The sequence below is a fragment of the Petaurus breviceps genome, unplaced genomic scaffold (assembly GCF_028583685.1).
Source record: "Petaurus breviceps papuanus isolate PSGF00001 unplaced genomic scaffold, PetGlider_PUasm1.0 582, whole genome shotgun sequence".
Taxonomy (NCBI): domain Eukaryota; kingdom Metazoa; phylum Chordata; class Mammalia; order Diprotodontia; family Petauridae; genus Petaurus; species Petaurus breviceps.
Window position 1 is genome coordinate 1,120,272 of NW_027186390.1, and position 15,838 is coordinate 1,136,109.

At 47.5% G+C, this 15,838-nt stretch overlaps 1 protein-coding gene and 1 long non-coding RNA gene across 13 annotated transcripts in view; one reads left to right on the top strand and one right to left on the bottom strand.

Moving 5' to 3' along the window:
* Window positions 1-445: 445 nt before the first annotated feature.
* Window positions 446-6,063, bottom strand: LOC138173497 (uncharacterized). Its single transcript, XR_011171412.1, has 2 exons — window positions 3,896-6,063; window positions 446-725 (listed from the first exon to the last, which is right to left on the bottom strand). It is a non-coding gene; the product is annotated as an uncharacterized lncRNA (long non-coding RNA).
* A 1,456-nt stretch (window positions 6,064-7,519) lies between these two features.
* Window positions 7,520-15,838, top strand: part of TFAP2A (transcription factor AP-2 alpha) — a 24,386-nt gene continuing 16,067 nt past the window's right edge. The window contains exons 1-4 of one of the 12 annotated variants that reach the window (XM_069103509.1): window positions 7,520-7,970; window positions 8,086-8,234; window positions 12,511-12,807; window positions 13,773-15,602. In XM_069103509.1, the coding sequence (XP_068959610.1) occupies window positions 15,318-15,602 (285 nt within the window). In that variant the 5' untranslated portion in view covers window positions 7,520-7,970; window positions 8,086-8,234; window positions 12,511-12,807; window positions 13,773-15,317. The remainder of the gene's footprint in view (window positions 7,971-8,085; window positions 8,235-12,510; window positions 12,808-13,772; window positions 15,603-15,838) is intronic. The other 11 variants (XM_069103503.1, XM_069103505.1, XM_069103504.1 and 8 more) reach the window with 11 other exon arrangements.

The following is a 15,838-nucleotide window of genomic DNA, read 5'->3' on the forward strand; positions in this document are numbered from 1 at the left end:
GAGGGAGGGAGGGAGGGAAGGAAGGAGGGAAGGAGAGAGAGGGAGGGAGTGGGAGAAGGAGAGGGATTGTAGAGGGAGAGGAAGAGGGAAGGAAAAGGAAGGAGGACCTTAGATGTAGGAGGAGAGGTAGAGAGGGAGGGAAGGAAAGGAATACTGGAGGATGAGAGAGAGGGAGGAGAGGAGGATACAGGAAGAAGAAACAGAGAGCAAGGGAGAATAGCGGAGCGGAAGAGCCAGGAATTGGAGTAATGTTACAACTGGTCCAAGAATAAACATTAGCAAATTTATTACAGCAAACAAGTAGCCCCACCGCCAACCGTTGCAGGGCGTGGAGTACCGTGTGAGTAGTTCTAAATCATGCCAAGTGAAATTTCAACCCCAAATAGACTATAGGAAAGAAGTAGTAATATCTATCGTTTAACAGTAGTCATAGGAACAAAGACAGTTCATTTTCTCTAGTTTATTAATAGGTTAAAACTTAGGGACATTTGGATCTTTGCTAGCAAGAAGACGCCACGATCGGCCTTCTCAGTTGGAGGAAGTCCAGAGGAAGTCTCCTAGAGGAAAAGGATAAATCTGGGTCCCACACAACGTTTTTCACTCATAAACTCGTAGGATTGCCGCAATGTGGCGTGTCAGAGCACAAATTGTTTCCAAGTCCTTTGCTGTGTCATCGTTTCCCAGGTCTTCAAAGTACCCAAAGCGAGCGAAGCACCCGGAATAACCTATTGAAACAAGCAGTCCTGCTCATTTTCCTCACTTATTTTTCCTTTGCTTTCGAATTGGTTCAATGAATGCTTTTTTTCCCAAGAGAGCCCGTCACCTAGTAGATTGTATCCAGAAGCACAAGGCATTGCACTCTGCACATGACTTATATGCTTTAAATCAACCATATAGGGATTAGAAAGGATGAGATAATCTCCCCAAGGCCTCCAATAAATGTAAACAATAACTTAACAATGAGCAATTGTGAGCCATTTGTCAGTTAGTTTAGTTTGGACGAATAATGTTCACCACTCTATCAACTCATTACCCGAGGCAGCAGTGAAAAGAGCAGTGTATCTGGGGAGAATCTGGGTTCGAATTCTGACACTCTCACCTACAGCCTAAATTACCTTGGACAAAGCACTTACTCCCCCCTTAGTTTGTTCATCTACAAATTAGGTGTCCTGAAGGATGGGACTGACTACCTGATGCCCAAGAAACCTTCTAGTCTTTATTAGAGAGTAGTAGTATAAAGCAATGGAAAGAAAGCTGCATTTGGAGTCGCCAGACTGCAGTTAGCTCTGCTACTTACTACCTTTCTGGTCTTGGGCAAGTCATCTATCTGATGCTCATCTGTAAAATGTTTGGACTAGATAATCTCAAAGATCCTTCCCATCTCTAAAGCTGTCAATATCGAAATTTGGGACGCCGAACTAGGTTCTCCTGCACTGTTTCTGACCTTTTTCACCCGGAGTTACGGTGTTAAAAGAAGTCCTTAATTTAAACTGCACACAAAGGCTCTGACCTCCTTCCCAGTTGCCCGGTGCTGCAACTGCTTCGGATCTTTTATGTGTAGTCACAGCTAGCCTGTGGCTATAGGAATATGACTATAATCCTAGCCTTCCAAAGGCTTATAAACAAGCTTCAGCTCAGGACGACGTTGTCCTTGGGGAATTATTCTCGATGGAGGAAAAAAAAATACCTACACAGCTGGTACAGGAGTAGAAAACCTAGGGAGATCTCTGTTGGCTTCGGAATTCTGTGTGCAAAGCGATAAAAAAGAAATCCTAGTAACTTTGATGATAGTATTTTCTCTATTTTTCTAAGAGAAAGACAATGCTGTTTTACCAGAGCAGGTGAACGTAGAGAAACCCAGGCGTTTCTGTATTGGTTATCCGGGGTTTCCCATCACTCCTAAATACACTGGAAAGGAGTCCTCAACATTTCTCCCAAAGGACCTGGGACCATAAGACGACTTTAACTGTTAGTTCCTACAACTCCCCGCTATTGCACTCTTGAAAAGAGATGAGACTGTCGGTTTCCTAGGTCTGGAAAGTAGGAAATAAAACTGACGTTATCAACAACTCCTTTCATATCATTCCCTCTAAGAGTACTAGGATTTTGCGCGTTGGGGTGGGGAGGGAAGAAGAGAAAGGGCGCCAAAAGACCGTGAAACTATGGGGAAGGAAGTCAGGCTCTCGCTCTCCCTTAAAGTGAAGGAGACCCGAAGGGAAGAAGGCTTCTGATGAAGAGAGCCTTTGTATAAACAGCGTGCGAGCGCAACGGAGCGCAAACCAAGAAGGGATTTTCTCTCCCTACAGGGGCCAGCTTGTCTTTGGGTGTCCCAGGACGCAACAGCAAATGTGGAAAGTTTCAACTGCAGGTCTGTCGACAGAAGTGGCAGCTTGGAACTAATAATAGGGATTGTTCAAAAAAGGCGTTTTGTTGTTTATTTAAACTGGCGCAGAACATGCAAGCCCCCTTGGGTGCCCCACCCTCGGGCCCCCACTTCCTCCTGAAACCAAACCGCTCTTATAAACCGTCCTCACTTTCCAGGCCTGTCCCGGGTTTCCCGAGCTCTAGCCCCAACACGCTTTGTCAAAGCGGATTATTGAGGAGGAAAGTTGAGTGAGTTTCTCCCCCCTCTCCCCTCCGCTAACGCTTCCCTCCGGGCCAGATTACGTTATGACAGGGTGTGATAAGTGGTGATTTTGTTCTTCTTTTGATGACACGATTGCTTTGTAAACAAAGGAGAAAACCAGTTCTGATAGTCGTTCTGCACCACTAACAGGCGGCCGCTCCAGCGGCTGAGCTGTGCACCTGTTGCAGTAGAGGGAATTGGGGGTCGCGGGCACTTTGGAGAGAGATGCCAAGAAATAATCTTACAGGAGCGGTGTGTGCGTGCGTGCGTGTGTGTGTGTGTGTGTAAATTGCGAATAGCTAGTTCGAAGTGACTTCCTGATGTTTCTGGTAGCTGGGCCGTGACTTTTATTTCACAGCTTCATCTTCTCTCCTCTGAAGCTCGCTAATCCTTTGCAAAGAGAGCAGGTACCCGAAATGGTTGCTGAAAGGATGAACTGCGCTAGGAAGTGGAGTTAGCAGGGAAAGTAGGGGAGGAGGAGAGGTAGCAGGACTGAGAAAAGAAGGGGCGGGGAACTTGCGGTGCAACCCCAAACGTCCCCAATTACTTCCTCCAGCTGTCTCCTGGGGCACCCTCAAGAGTTATTTGATTTCTTTCTTCTCCAGGGGTTATCAGATCCATCTGATCATTCTCGCTAATCAGATTGGAAAGTCGTGTGGGATTTAACACCGCAGTCGATTCGCTCTCTTTGAAACCCAGCGGGCTCTCTGAAAAGGCCAAGAGGCAGACCAAAACCCCACTCTTTAAATCTTTAAAGAGTTTGACTTTCTGCGTTGCTTGGCACTAGGATCGATTTTCACCTCTGCTACTCCAGGGAAAGGGGGAAAAATTAGACTCCTGTGACTGATAGTCTTTCCTAGAGGTAGTGAGACGGAGCAGCTCCTGAGGAGGGAATGTAGAGTAGACCAAGACTGGGGATGGGGATACAGCCTAATTGCTTCCTCCCTTCCACATACTTGGACACATCTCCATTATATACACACCCCCACAGCCACAATGGCTCCCTTAAATTAGAGGAGCACACAACAGAACGTGGGACCTCTTTTATTTCAAAGACTTAGAGGACAATTTCCCCCCAAAGAGCCATAGAGATTTCTTTCCAGACATGAAGTTTGAGTGGGGGTGATAATGAGTTTCTAGCAGAATCTAGCCCTAGAAATTATTTCTGAAACTTCCACGAACTGTCCAAAGAAAGGGGGGGGGGGAGTGAGAATGGTATTTTTTTTTTAATGTTGCAATAGTCTGGGATTCAAAAAACCATTCCAGTACCTGACTCAAGGCAGCTGCAGATCAGGGAGCTTCTACGAATGTGGTCCAAGGATGAAGAGTTCAAGAGTTTCCTTGGAATCAGATCTGGACCACTTCTCACTTCCCGCCCCCACACAGGCTGTCTGTCCCCTCTGGCTTCGCAACTCTCCTGCTAGGGGGCGGCAAGTGCTAACTTCGTGAGTTGGCCAATAATTAATATTCACCGCCGGGATAATTGCTGTAATTCGAGCCTCTCGGTAGAAGTAGAAGCCGGGAGAGTGCTGGCGGATGTACAGTCCTTCGCACCTCACAGGCTTCATTAGAAGTTATTCACCACCCCTCCTCCTCAGTGCAACAGGTCCCTCTCCTGAGCGCGGACGCTGCAGCTCTGACCCCAGGTGGGTCTAACCCTTGATGAGGGGGTGGAAGGTAAAGTTAGGGTAAAGGGTACTGGTGTCTTCATTTCTAGGGCTAAACCTGGAGCTGGAGTGGGATTGGAGCCTTCCCCTGACTGCAAGAAATTCTGGGACAGAAGAAAGATCCAGAGCGCTCCGAGATGAGACTGGAAAAAAAAGGAAGGACCCAGAGTCAATGAGCTAGGTCCCAGCCTCCAGCTCCCAGCTGAGAATTCTGGCCAGGCCCCTCCTGCAATTTCAGCTAACTTCTCACCAGCTCTCTCTGACCGCTCTCTGTGGGGTTTAGTCAGACTCTACTTGACTCTTAGAGGGAAGGTTGACTGCAGGCTCCGAGAGAAGAGAAGCAGGTGGGTGGGTAAGTAGAGAATGAGAGGACAGGAGATAGGAATGAAGCAGGAGATAGAACTTCTAGTACTGTAAATGGCACAAAAAAAGTAATGTCTACTTCTCCTTTTCTCCCCTCTACAGAATGTTAAGTACAATACGTGAATCGGGGCATATCGGGACTAGGCAGGAAAAAAAAATAAGGTGAATTTCAGTTGAGTTTTTCTTGGGTTAAAATGGATCTCCACTTGTAAGCTCCACCTCCCTCTGGGTGAGGTAGGCTGTACTTGGACCAAACCTGACAAGGCATAAAAGTGTGTCAATACTCCCTTCTACCTCGACTACCCTCTCTTCTTCCTTGGTCCCTACCGCCTTAACCTTTTAGCCCACAGCAGCTGATGGCACGGTGTTCTGGGCCTAGAATCAAGAACACTCCAGTTCAAATCCAGCCTAACACAATTATTTGCTGTGTGAACCTGGGCAAGTCACTTAACCTTTGTATGCCTCTTTCCTCAACTGTAAAATGGGGATAATAAAGCACCTACCTTGGAGGGTTACTGAAAGGATCAAATAAATTTATTTGTAAAAAGCACTTAGAACAATTCTTGGTACCTAGTAGGTTCTATATAAATGCCTTTTCCCTTTCTTTTCCCCCCTACTCCTTCCGGAAACTACAGTGGGGATCAGGACTCAAAGCTCTTGTCCTTAGTCCAAATGGTATTGGCGAATTAAACTCAGATACTTGGTGCAGGCTCGGAGTCAAAGAACTGAGGCCTTTGCTCCAGCCTTTTCAGGCTGCTCCACTGTTAATCTATATTGCCTTCACTCTGTTCTGGGTGCCTCAGGACGTAAAGGTTTAGGGTGCAGAAGAATTGTAAAAGACTCTGAGATCTAGAGAAGATAGGTATTTCCACCAGGTAGCTTTGCCTTCCCTCGCAGAGAAAGGGGTGGGATCAAGACACAACCCCTCCCAGCCAAACTTTCTTTCCTCCATTTCTGTTCCCACTCCAAATTGTCTTCTTTCCCCAACTCTCATCCCCATATCCGATGCATCTCCCTCATACCCCACTTCCTGCCCCCAAGCTGCATCCTGAGTTGGTCCAACTATTTCTCTAGGAACTTCTGGCTTACTTATTGCTCCTTCGCTATATGGTGTGAAACCTCCCTATAAAGGATAATTTCTGAGAGAGGGAAGCATTCTATTTACCAGGTTGTGATGAAGATCAATTTATACCCACCTAGACCTCCCCTCCCAATCTTTCGCCCCCAGAACAGCCAGAGACATTGGCCAGTCTTACATTGAAAACTCTATTTTAAGCTTTAAAAAAGAGTTAACACCACCAAAATTTAAACTTGTTCAACTACTTAAAACACTCTCCTCCCCAGACCTAAGCACTGAGATTTTCTGAAAGGTTCTAAGGGATTTCTAAGAAAGTTTTAAACCAACAACAAGGGGAAATGCTGCCTTGATGTAACTTACCCAGCCTGAGGGTGATTAAAATGCCTGAGTTGCCTGGCGGTGGGCACCAAGTGACCCCCTTGGAAAGGGAACGTCAGAAAACAAGATAGAAAATGTGTGTGTGTGTGTGTGTGTGTGTGTGTGTGTGTGTGTGTGTGTAGGGAGAGTAGAATCTGTAGTTTTGTGTCTTGGGAAAGTGTTTCCTCCCCCATCCCAACCAGCACCCAGTTGACCTTTCACACACATTTGCCAGGCAGGCTGAATGAGACGGTTCGAAACAAGTTCTTTGTTCATATTCTAGTCACAGCTATGACAGCAGGGAAGGAAAAAGGAATCCTTCGGTCGGGCTGGGCCCCCAGGCCTAAGTCCACACCTCTCTGGGCTCAGCTTTTTCCTCTCCTTGCCACCTGCAGGTACCCTTTCCTTGGTCGCCTCAGCAAGTATGATTCCTGGCCGAGATGAATTTTACCTGAATAGAAATCCTGCGGCTTCTTTTAAAGCTTTGTTCTAATTAGAGTCAGCAGTTAAAAAAAAAAAAAAGCCCAAGTGATTTTATCTGCCGTGGGAAAGAAAACCAAAAACAAAATCCTCTACACACTCACTCCATCAAAACCACTAATCACCCATCTCCCTTTCAAAAGGGGGGGGGGGTGTTCAGTGCCAAATGTAAAGGGAAAATGAATAAGGGGTGGGGCATGGAGGAATTAAGAAGGGATGGGGGTGGCAAGGGACATACATACTAAATGGCTATGTGCACCTTTGTGATTTATCAACATTGCACCCCTGCTAGAAGAATGGGTCCAGAAAGACTCAAATGAAACATCACGGATATATCTAATAACTCTTACTTGTGTAGCACTTTAAAGTTTGCAAGGTAGTCAGTTTACTCCCAACAACTCTGGGAAGGTAATGGAGGCTACTACTATTCCCATTTTACTGATGGGAAACCTGAGGTTCTGAAACGTGTCTTGTCCGTGGTCGCACAATTAATGACCAATTTTAAAAACAAACACTATCTCCTGTCCTCCAGTCTCTTTTCCAAGTTGCATACCTATTAAGACACTTCTCTGGGCCTCATTTTTTTCCTATGAAAAATGAGCAAATGGATTAGATCTCCCTTTTCCAGCTCTTAAAAAATTTGTTTTAACCATCTGTGATTTCTAATCTGAGGCTGAAGATGAGGGATCAGCCTGAGGCAAACACCCTAGAGTTCTCAGACAGTAACTTGGAGGGGTGAGGGCTCAATAAACTTCACAGCCAATCTTCTGGGATCCTAGGTTTATGCAGGAGGGTGATAATCAACTTTGTAGATTCTCTTTTCCTAGGACTGAGGTTCAGGTAAGAATCTTAAGTTTATATAGCTTTATCTCGGTCCCTTTGTAATAGCACCCATTCTACCAGTTTCCCCATTCCTGCGAAGTACAGAAACTCTTCAGAGTCCCGAAGTTGAGATGAAGAGGGTGCTGGAAGGAACGAGGAGCAACATACACTCAATGCACGCACGCAGGAGCGCGCGCGCACACACACAAACACACTCTTGCCTCGTCTCCCCAACTATGCCTGACCGGGAAATCGAGTTGGGGCTGTTGGGAAAAGTCGGAGTTGATGGTAAGATTGCCACAGCTATAAATCCATCACTTCCCAGGACAGGTTTGCAAGGCTCTGGAACTGGAGCTGGTGGAGCGAATTCCTGGGCAAGCGCGCATGCGTCGGCAGGTAGCAACTCAGCTCTTTATGACCAGGTGAGATGTTCGTGTGCAGGTAAAAAAGGAGGATTTGCCTAAGCGATCCCAGGGAGCGGCCCCGGCGGATCCCTCCAGTCCATGACCGGCAGGGACCCTGTCGCCAGGAGCGCCAAGCCAAGATGTCCTTACTTGCCAAAATGGGGGACTGGCAGGTAGGGGGGGTTTCCCCTTTTATTGGGCTGAGGTGGGCGGGTGTGGAGAGGGGGAGGGAGAGGGGAGGGGGGGGGGGATGAGAGTCAGTGGAGGAAACGATCTGGCCCTGGGCAGGGGAGTCGGAGGCGAGCCGCGCCTCGAAGCGCTAAGGAGCGCTCCTTGCGGGAGAGAAAAACAGACCGCTGGCTGCAGGGTTAATGGAAATGGGAGCTGGTGGAGGTCAGTCCCAGAGTTTTACTAGGTTCACCCGGCAGACTCAACAGGTGAGCAAAGTGGGAAACCTCGGAAAAGTATGGGTTTTCTCTCCCCCCTGCCCCTCCCCGCCCCCAGCCTCATACACCCCTCCGCCTCCAAATAAATAGAAACCCAAGTGATTGACTACTCCGAGACAAGGCGGGGGAGGGGCACGTCAGTGCGATAGGTGGCAGCAGGGCCGAGATGGCTTTGGAGTTGTGAGTGGGTTTTATTTGGGGGTGGGGGAGTGGGGGTGGGACGAGGGGGCTAGTTCCACTTTCTTTACGTCCCAGTTCTTGTAAGGGTTTGGTGCACCTGCACCGCTTCCCTACCTGCATTAACCCAGTTTCTAAGCCCAGGAAGAGATTAGGAAGCGAGGAAAGGAAAGGTTTCGGTGGTGGGGACGCTCTGGGAGGCGTTTTAATTTGGATGCTCTTTGAAGAGTTTGCAGAGATGTTGATTACTGACTGCCAACTTGGAGAAGCCAGCTTTTTCCAGAGGGCCGCCTTCTTGAGTTACCTTGAGGAAGCTGTGTGGCCTTGCTGAGGGAATTTAAGTCACAGGAAACGATGTTTTCCCTTTCAGACTGTGACCCCAAAGTGCCATTCTAGGCCTCAGTTACTTCAGTGTTAGATAGCTAAGCTAGGTAAGCTAGTTAAACCAGCGAAATCTCGCCCAAGCTCTGACTGGCAGCCCCAGGCGCCTTTCTTCCTTGGTGTAGCCCGTGCTTTCCCACCTTCTGGCCTGTTCACCTCAGTAGGGACTGGGTAGGTTGGAGGGAGGGGGAGTAGCGGCTCATCAGTCCCTGAATCATAATTTTGAGCCGCTGGGGCCCTCATTTAGTCCTGGTTGAGTAAGGCCTGTTTATAAGGAAGACTCGGCATGCGCATATGACTATTCGGCTCCAATAGAATGTTCTGATCTTTGGAAATAAAAGTGAAGCCGGTCTCCAGGAAATATTTCTTCACCCTAGTTAGACGTTAGAGCGTTTAGTTCTTTTCCAGGAGAAAAGTTTATGGAGGTTTTCTCTTCCTTCTTTGTCTTCAGTCTTAGAGTCAAGGTTTCATTTTCCCCTTCCCTTGTCAGCTTTGTTTTAAAATGTTAATTTCAAGATAACTTCCTTTTCTCTTTCTTTTATTGGTATTACATTTTCTGGGCTTTTGTGCTTTAAGACTTTACCCCATTTAATATCAGTCCATTTATGCATCTCCTGAGAGGTGAGGTAAGAGTAACTTGGGGGTTCTGGTATGAAACAGACACCTAACACCAAAGTAATCGAAGACATAAAACTATCCACTCCTTAAAGATGAGCGCAGGTCAATTACTTCAAAGACCCCATGGTTGGATCCTCAGAAATTTTGGGGGAACTTGCAAAAAGCCAAACCAGGTATCGTCTCGACAGGTAGATTATCACTTTTCCTATTTCTCTGTATGTGGCAAAGGGAGTTGTAAAATTAGTGTTTTGTGAGCAGGAGTTGTAGAGGCCATAATTGCCTAAGGGAGCACCAGCCTCTCCCACTCTCCCCCACCCCCCAACCTCCCCTCACCCCCGTCACTGACTACTTAAGGATGGTTTGTTTTGAAGTGGCCGGCCAGACTGTACTTTTAAAGGGAAGATGAGCTCGTAGAGGAAGAGAGAGTACAATTCACCGGAGGCTAAATAGCGAGCTGTGTATGAGTCTATGTGTATGAGCATGTGGCCTACATATTAAGACAGCAGTATAGACTTCACTCCCAGAGGCTCAGTCGATTCAAAAGGATCAGTTTGGCCCTCCCGCTTCCTATCCCCCTTCCACCCCCACAAAGAGGAGTCTCTCCCTGGACCTCTCTATAGGGACATATAACCCGACTGGCCAGTGGCAGTCCCGTCAGATATGGTAATGGAGATCGCTTTCCCTCCCTGGATCTGCTCTCTTGCTCCCCTCAGAAGGCTCCATCCACGTCCGTTAGAACCCCTAAGAGCCTGGCGGCACAATCCTGGTAGCTAGCTGTAGCCGTGCATTCACATGCAATGAAGCAAGCTGTCATGGTAATGATGTTCATACTAATCTGGTCCCGACTGGCTCCACTGGATGGCTCTGGCTTGAGCTGGTGCTTTAATAAAAGGGGTGCACCCCACATCCCTCTTTGCATAAACTACAGGCCCTGATCTACACCTCAATTGCAACCTCAATAGGAATAGAAAAACAGTTTACATGCTTTGGGATTATTCAGAGCCAAGTGGTGCCAAGACGACCTGGAAGGGTGGAGAAGGTGAAGTTGAAAGGACAAGTAAGGGTGAAAGAATTTGTGAAAATTTCTCTTTCCTCCATTTGAAGAAAAGGAATCCCCTAACATATACAGGGGCTCTAGGCAATATGTAGATCTAACATGACTATCTGTTATATGCCTACAGAATATATGTTCATTGGCTAAACACAGCATTACATATGACTTTTTAACTGACCACACTGCAGGGTCCCCAAATGTCTTCCCCATAAAACTGAATTTAATGTAATCAAAAGGGAACCTTGGGTCTATTCTTGTTGTTGAATCGGAGGGAGACTTGGCAGTTAGTTTAATGCTGAATTCAGATGGGGAGAACACAGAGAGAAGCATAGTGAAGGAATACCAAGTCACATTCAAAGTAGTCCTCGGCTCCCTCAGCGTCTTCGTCATTTAAGACCAACATTTCTAGTCTGGCCTTGCTCCAGATTTTAGACACTCCCTGGTTCAGGGAATATACTCTTCTGGTCAACTGTATTACTCTGTCCTCTTCCACCTGTTTGGTAACAACTGTGTCATGGCCCCCAAATCTCCCTCATGCACACATCAACAGGAATATGAAAAAGAGAACTCCCACACAATGAGAATTGCACCAGCCATTGTGACTTGTGGAACATGGTCCCAAATAAAGTCAAAGACTGTTGACCTCCGTAGTGTATAAAAAGACATGACCTTGCAGATGTCAGTGAGGTTAAGGAAAAAATGGGAGCAAGGAGAACTGGAAGGAAGTAGGGAGAGGAGAGGATTTGAAGGAAGGCAGAGAAGGGAGAGACAAAATGGATAGAGAGAAAATAGAGAAACTTTCTTTAAAGACAAATGACAGAACAGCTATATATCTAAAGATCATGTCTGTATTTTTAATATAGACAAAGCATATTAAAGTACTGAACAGAGCATGTAGTAAACTTTCTAGACTGGGAAAGGACTGAATATCCAAACACCAAGCCTTTTTCAGGTTCCCACTGTCAACCAGGGCACTGTGCTATGAGTCAGCCTTGGTAAAATCACCAAATCATAAAGGAGCCCTCCTTGCCTTAATTAAAAATGGGAATCTTGGGAAAATTGGAGCATATTAGCTCTGTGAAGGGTTGGTTTACAGTCATTTATTTTGATGTATATATAATATTATGTATACATGTATCTGTACATGTACTACTGTAGTTCAGCAGTATTGTAGCACTACTAAGATGATTATGTGCATATCATGAGTTAGGTTTTAAAGAAATCTCTCACCCACAACTCCATGGCCTGAAGGAGTTCAATTGTCAGTTGATCATAACTTCATACTAACTATGAGAGGAATAAATGGGAGTTGGGGAGAGAAAGGAATTTCTGCAGGAAATCACTTTGCCTTTGAAACTTGTGTAAAATAAAAATATAAGGTTTTAAACATTTATTTTACACAGCATAATTAGGCAACAGAAAAACACATATGAGCTGTTTTCAAAAATCCTCATCAACCTAGAAGAAAATTACACACACACACACATACACACACCACCACCACCACCACCACCACCACCACCACCACCACCACCACCAAAAAATAACAATAAAATGGGAGGGGGAAACTCTGGTGGTAGAATAGCCCCTTCCTGGGATGAATGAAATTGTGTATAAGGCAAAAATATAGCTGGGTCATTTTCCTTGAATTGTTATGGGAGCAGTTTTTGTGCTAAAAAAATGAAAGAGGAATAGGAAAGCAACCTCTCTTGGTTATGAAGGCTAGAAACGTTGTTTCCTAGCTCCCTACCAGAGAACAATAGTAGTGACTTTCGGCTCACCCATCTCTTTTAAGCTTTTCCCGGGAAATCACTGTATAAGTGTGTGCATGCGTGTGTGTGTGTGTGTGTGTGTGTGTGTGTGTATGTAATCTTGGGTCTGGGGGATTCGGGGAGTTGGGGGAGGGTGGAGGCAGTGCAAAATCAATTGGCAAAAGGAACGGCAGCGAAGATTTTCCGTTCCTTCCAAAGCAACCCAGAGCTTTGGGAGGAAGCTTCCCGCTTTGTGAGTCCTATATACCTGTGTCCATTGCTGCAGGTTCTTGTGCTGGAGAGCAATTGGACTATTGTTGATATGCTAATGAGGCGATTAGGCTGTTGGTAAAGAGCTGGAAAAGGGAAAAGTTTCTACCATTAGAGGGAGATCTCCGAGCGCACACAGGAGCTCTCTCCCCACACGCCTCCTCCTCCTCCCTTCCACCACCAGCCTGCACTCTGCGCTTTCCCAGAGAGTGGCTCCACTTTGGTGCAAGGCAGAGAGAAACAAATTTGCTCACGCCAATCCATGAAAATGCTTTGGAAACTGACGGATAATATCAAATACGAAGACTGTGAGGTAAGCTCTTTGCTGGTCTGGGCAAGTCCAGGGGCACCATGGGCTGTCACTGGGACCTTGTCTCATGCATCGATCTGCGAATTTCGTGTAGGACAAACTTCTACCTCTCCGCCAACCCACGCAACTCGAGGGAGTGACATTGGGTTAGGGAGCGCCCACCCAGAACTTGGGAAAGTAGGATAGTTTTTCCCCTTATTTCTTTTCTCTACCTCTTTACTCTCTTTTTAATTTTAAATTTTGGAGATACAGTAGGAGAGTGAGCAAAGAGATCTGCGGGGATTTTTGAAGCATGTGCTACCAGGGGTGTGCCTTATCCGAACTCATGGAGGTCCTGGAAGTCAGTAGAAAAAGAAAGGGAAGATAAGGTTCTCTCTGTGCCAGTGCTTTCTTTAGGTTAGCCCAAATATTTACTGATATGCAGGGTAGTTTAAAAGAGTCTTCTGGTGAAGAAACTGATTAGGGGAGTATGGAGGTGTGGGGGTCTGAATGGAACACAAAACATTAGTCGAGTAATTAGCTGGCATCTAATGAGCAAGCTGAAATCAAGAATAATATGGGATGTTTTCAGCCCGGCGCTTTATTCCTGCAGTAGCTGGGTCTTGCTTCAGGGTCAGTTGATCAAGAATTTAGGAAAATCCACTCAGCCTCAGAGAGGAAAGAACTTAGTTTCCGCAAGTGTGAGAGCCGAAAAGCTTGCTGGCGCGTCCGCCTGGGTTTCGAGTTCGCCTCTTTCTTCACCTTCAGCCCCTTGTCCTGGGATGGAGCGGGGTAATGGGACACTATGATAGACCGTGGGACCAGCCTTGCCACAGGGATAACGTGGAGACAATGGAAACACCGGGCGTCTCTGGAGCTGGGTGTCCGACTGAGACTGCAAGGGAGTGAGCTGTGCATTAGGGTCTCCCCTCCCCCCAACCCCTTTCTCTTGGGCACAATCTCGGCTTTTACTATGGTATACCTTGTAGGTCCGGGCGTCTTTAAGTCATTCATTCGAGATTCTTATATGAGGTTTCTATCGCCATTCGCATTCGGTGCCTTCCATTACCCGAAGGAAAGAGAACCGATGAATCACCCAGAACGGCGGATTACCTAAATAAATAAGTTGGAGTCCTAGCTTTTATATGTTTTTGTCATTTGATTCTGGAAGTGTCAGGAAAGGAGCTGTTTGCGCACGGAGCAACAATATCTTGTCTTCACTTGAAATCAGAAACCAAATTTATTCGAAGAACAAGTCGCTCCCCTCCGCCCCCCGCGTCTTCTTCTTTTCTGAAGACTATTTTAGTTCTTGTTTCTAGAAATCTTTCTCTCTTCCCAAGCACACACCCTCCCCTTCTCAGCTGATGGAAGAGTGCGTTTGGGATCCAGACGAGGACAAATGTGTATGTGTGAGCACCAAAAAGGGGAGGAGAAAAGGGTCAAGCTGGCTTTGTTATAGTGGTCGGAATGGATGGACTGTTTGCTCTAGTTAGTGTGAAACAGACCAAGAAAATGGAAAATAATTGACTACAATTCCAAATCCCTAGGCCGGGGGCACTGGGACTCCTAACAGAGGATGAACTTCAATGAAGTCTCAGTACCCCTAAGCTTCACGGGGAAATCGGACAACGGGTTGCCTCCATGAGGCTTTTGGGAATTGAGTAGGGATGTGAAAGAATGTTGGGACATTCATTGTGAATGTGAGTATGCTGTGTGTGTGTGCGAGAGAGAGAGAGAGAGAGAGAGAGAGAGAGAGAGAGAGAGAGAGAGGAGGTGGATGGCATAGTCTCAGGCTGCTGAGAGATTAAGAAGAGGGCGGGGGAGAATAAAAGAAAGCTAAGGAGACTGCAACTTTTCCAGTGACGGGGTGTGCACAGGAGACTGTAACCCGGGCTTCCAGTGCAGGATTAGAGCTCTGTTTGATTAGGTGCGCAAGAGTTCTGTAGGACAAGCAGGAGGCAAAGTGCCCGTTGTTATGATAACCCGGCAGACTGGCAGCGGCAGTGGTGGCGGCGAAGCTTGCTCAGCTCGAGCATGTGCGTGTCATCTTTGGGGGGAGTTGGTGTTCAAGAGTGGCCCAGCCAGTCCGACGGGTTTGCACCCAGAGCTGGGGAGCTAGCTTGTGGTAGTGTGTGGAGGGACTGGGACTGGCTTCTTTTCCTTCTTTCTCCTAGGACTCACTATCTTTCTGTCCCCCAGAGCTCCCAGTCGACTGGTCGGCGGATGCTCTGGGAGGTGAGGGGGCAGTCCTGACCATCTCTGCTTTCCTTCTTCCCGGCCCCACTCACCCGCCGAGCTGCCAGGAAAGAGTGGTTGCTCATGGGTGGAGTAGTGTGGGGAGCTGGGTGAAGTGGAGAAGGCACCCAGATCTGGTTGGTCAGGAGAAAGGAAGAGAGCCTGAGGGCAGTAACTCCTCAATCCCCAGCCTCAAAACCCGGGTAGGGTAGAGAAGAGTGTCCCCTAAAACGGGGGGGGGGGGGGAGGAAGAGATGAAGGCCGAGTGAAGAGAAGGATAGGAGCACGCAGAACTCTGGATGCCTCGTTGTTCCCAGTCTCGGGCGGGTCTCTGCTGTTTGGTCAGGGTCCTTGGCAGAGCCATGGAAGGATCTCTCGGGGAGTCATTGGTAGCGGCGGCCGGCGACAGCGGCGGGGGACCGAGGGGCCCCGAGGCTCCTGCCCCGCAGAAAAGCGGAGCAGACAACTGTACCAAAGGGCAGGGGAGAGACTCTGGCACAGAAAGCAAAGCGGCCGCCCAGATGCAGCCCTTGGCATATAATGCAGGATATTCGCAGCAACAGCAGCAGCAGCAGCATCCTGAGGTCTGCCCTCACTCTTTTTTGGTTTGATTGCCCTCCCTTTCTCTCTTTCCCCTCCCCCATTCGTTCTCTCTCCCCCTTTTTCCTCCCTCCCTCCCTCTCTATGTGGTTCCCACTCCCTCCCTTCCCTCTCCCCACTCTGTGTTCCTCCCTCGCCCACACTCTCTCTCTCTCTCATGCAGGCACACACATTCTCTCTCTCTCTCTCTCTCTCTCTCTCTCTCTCTCTCTCTCTCTCT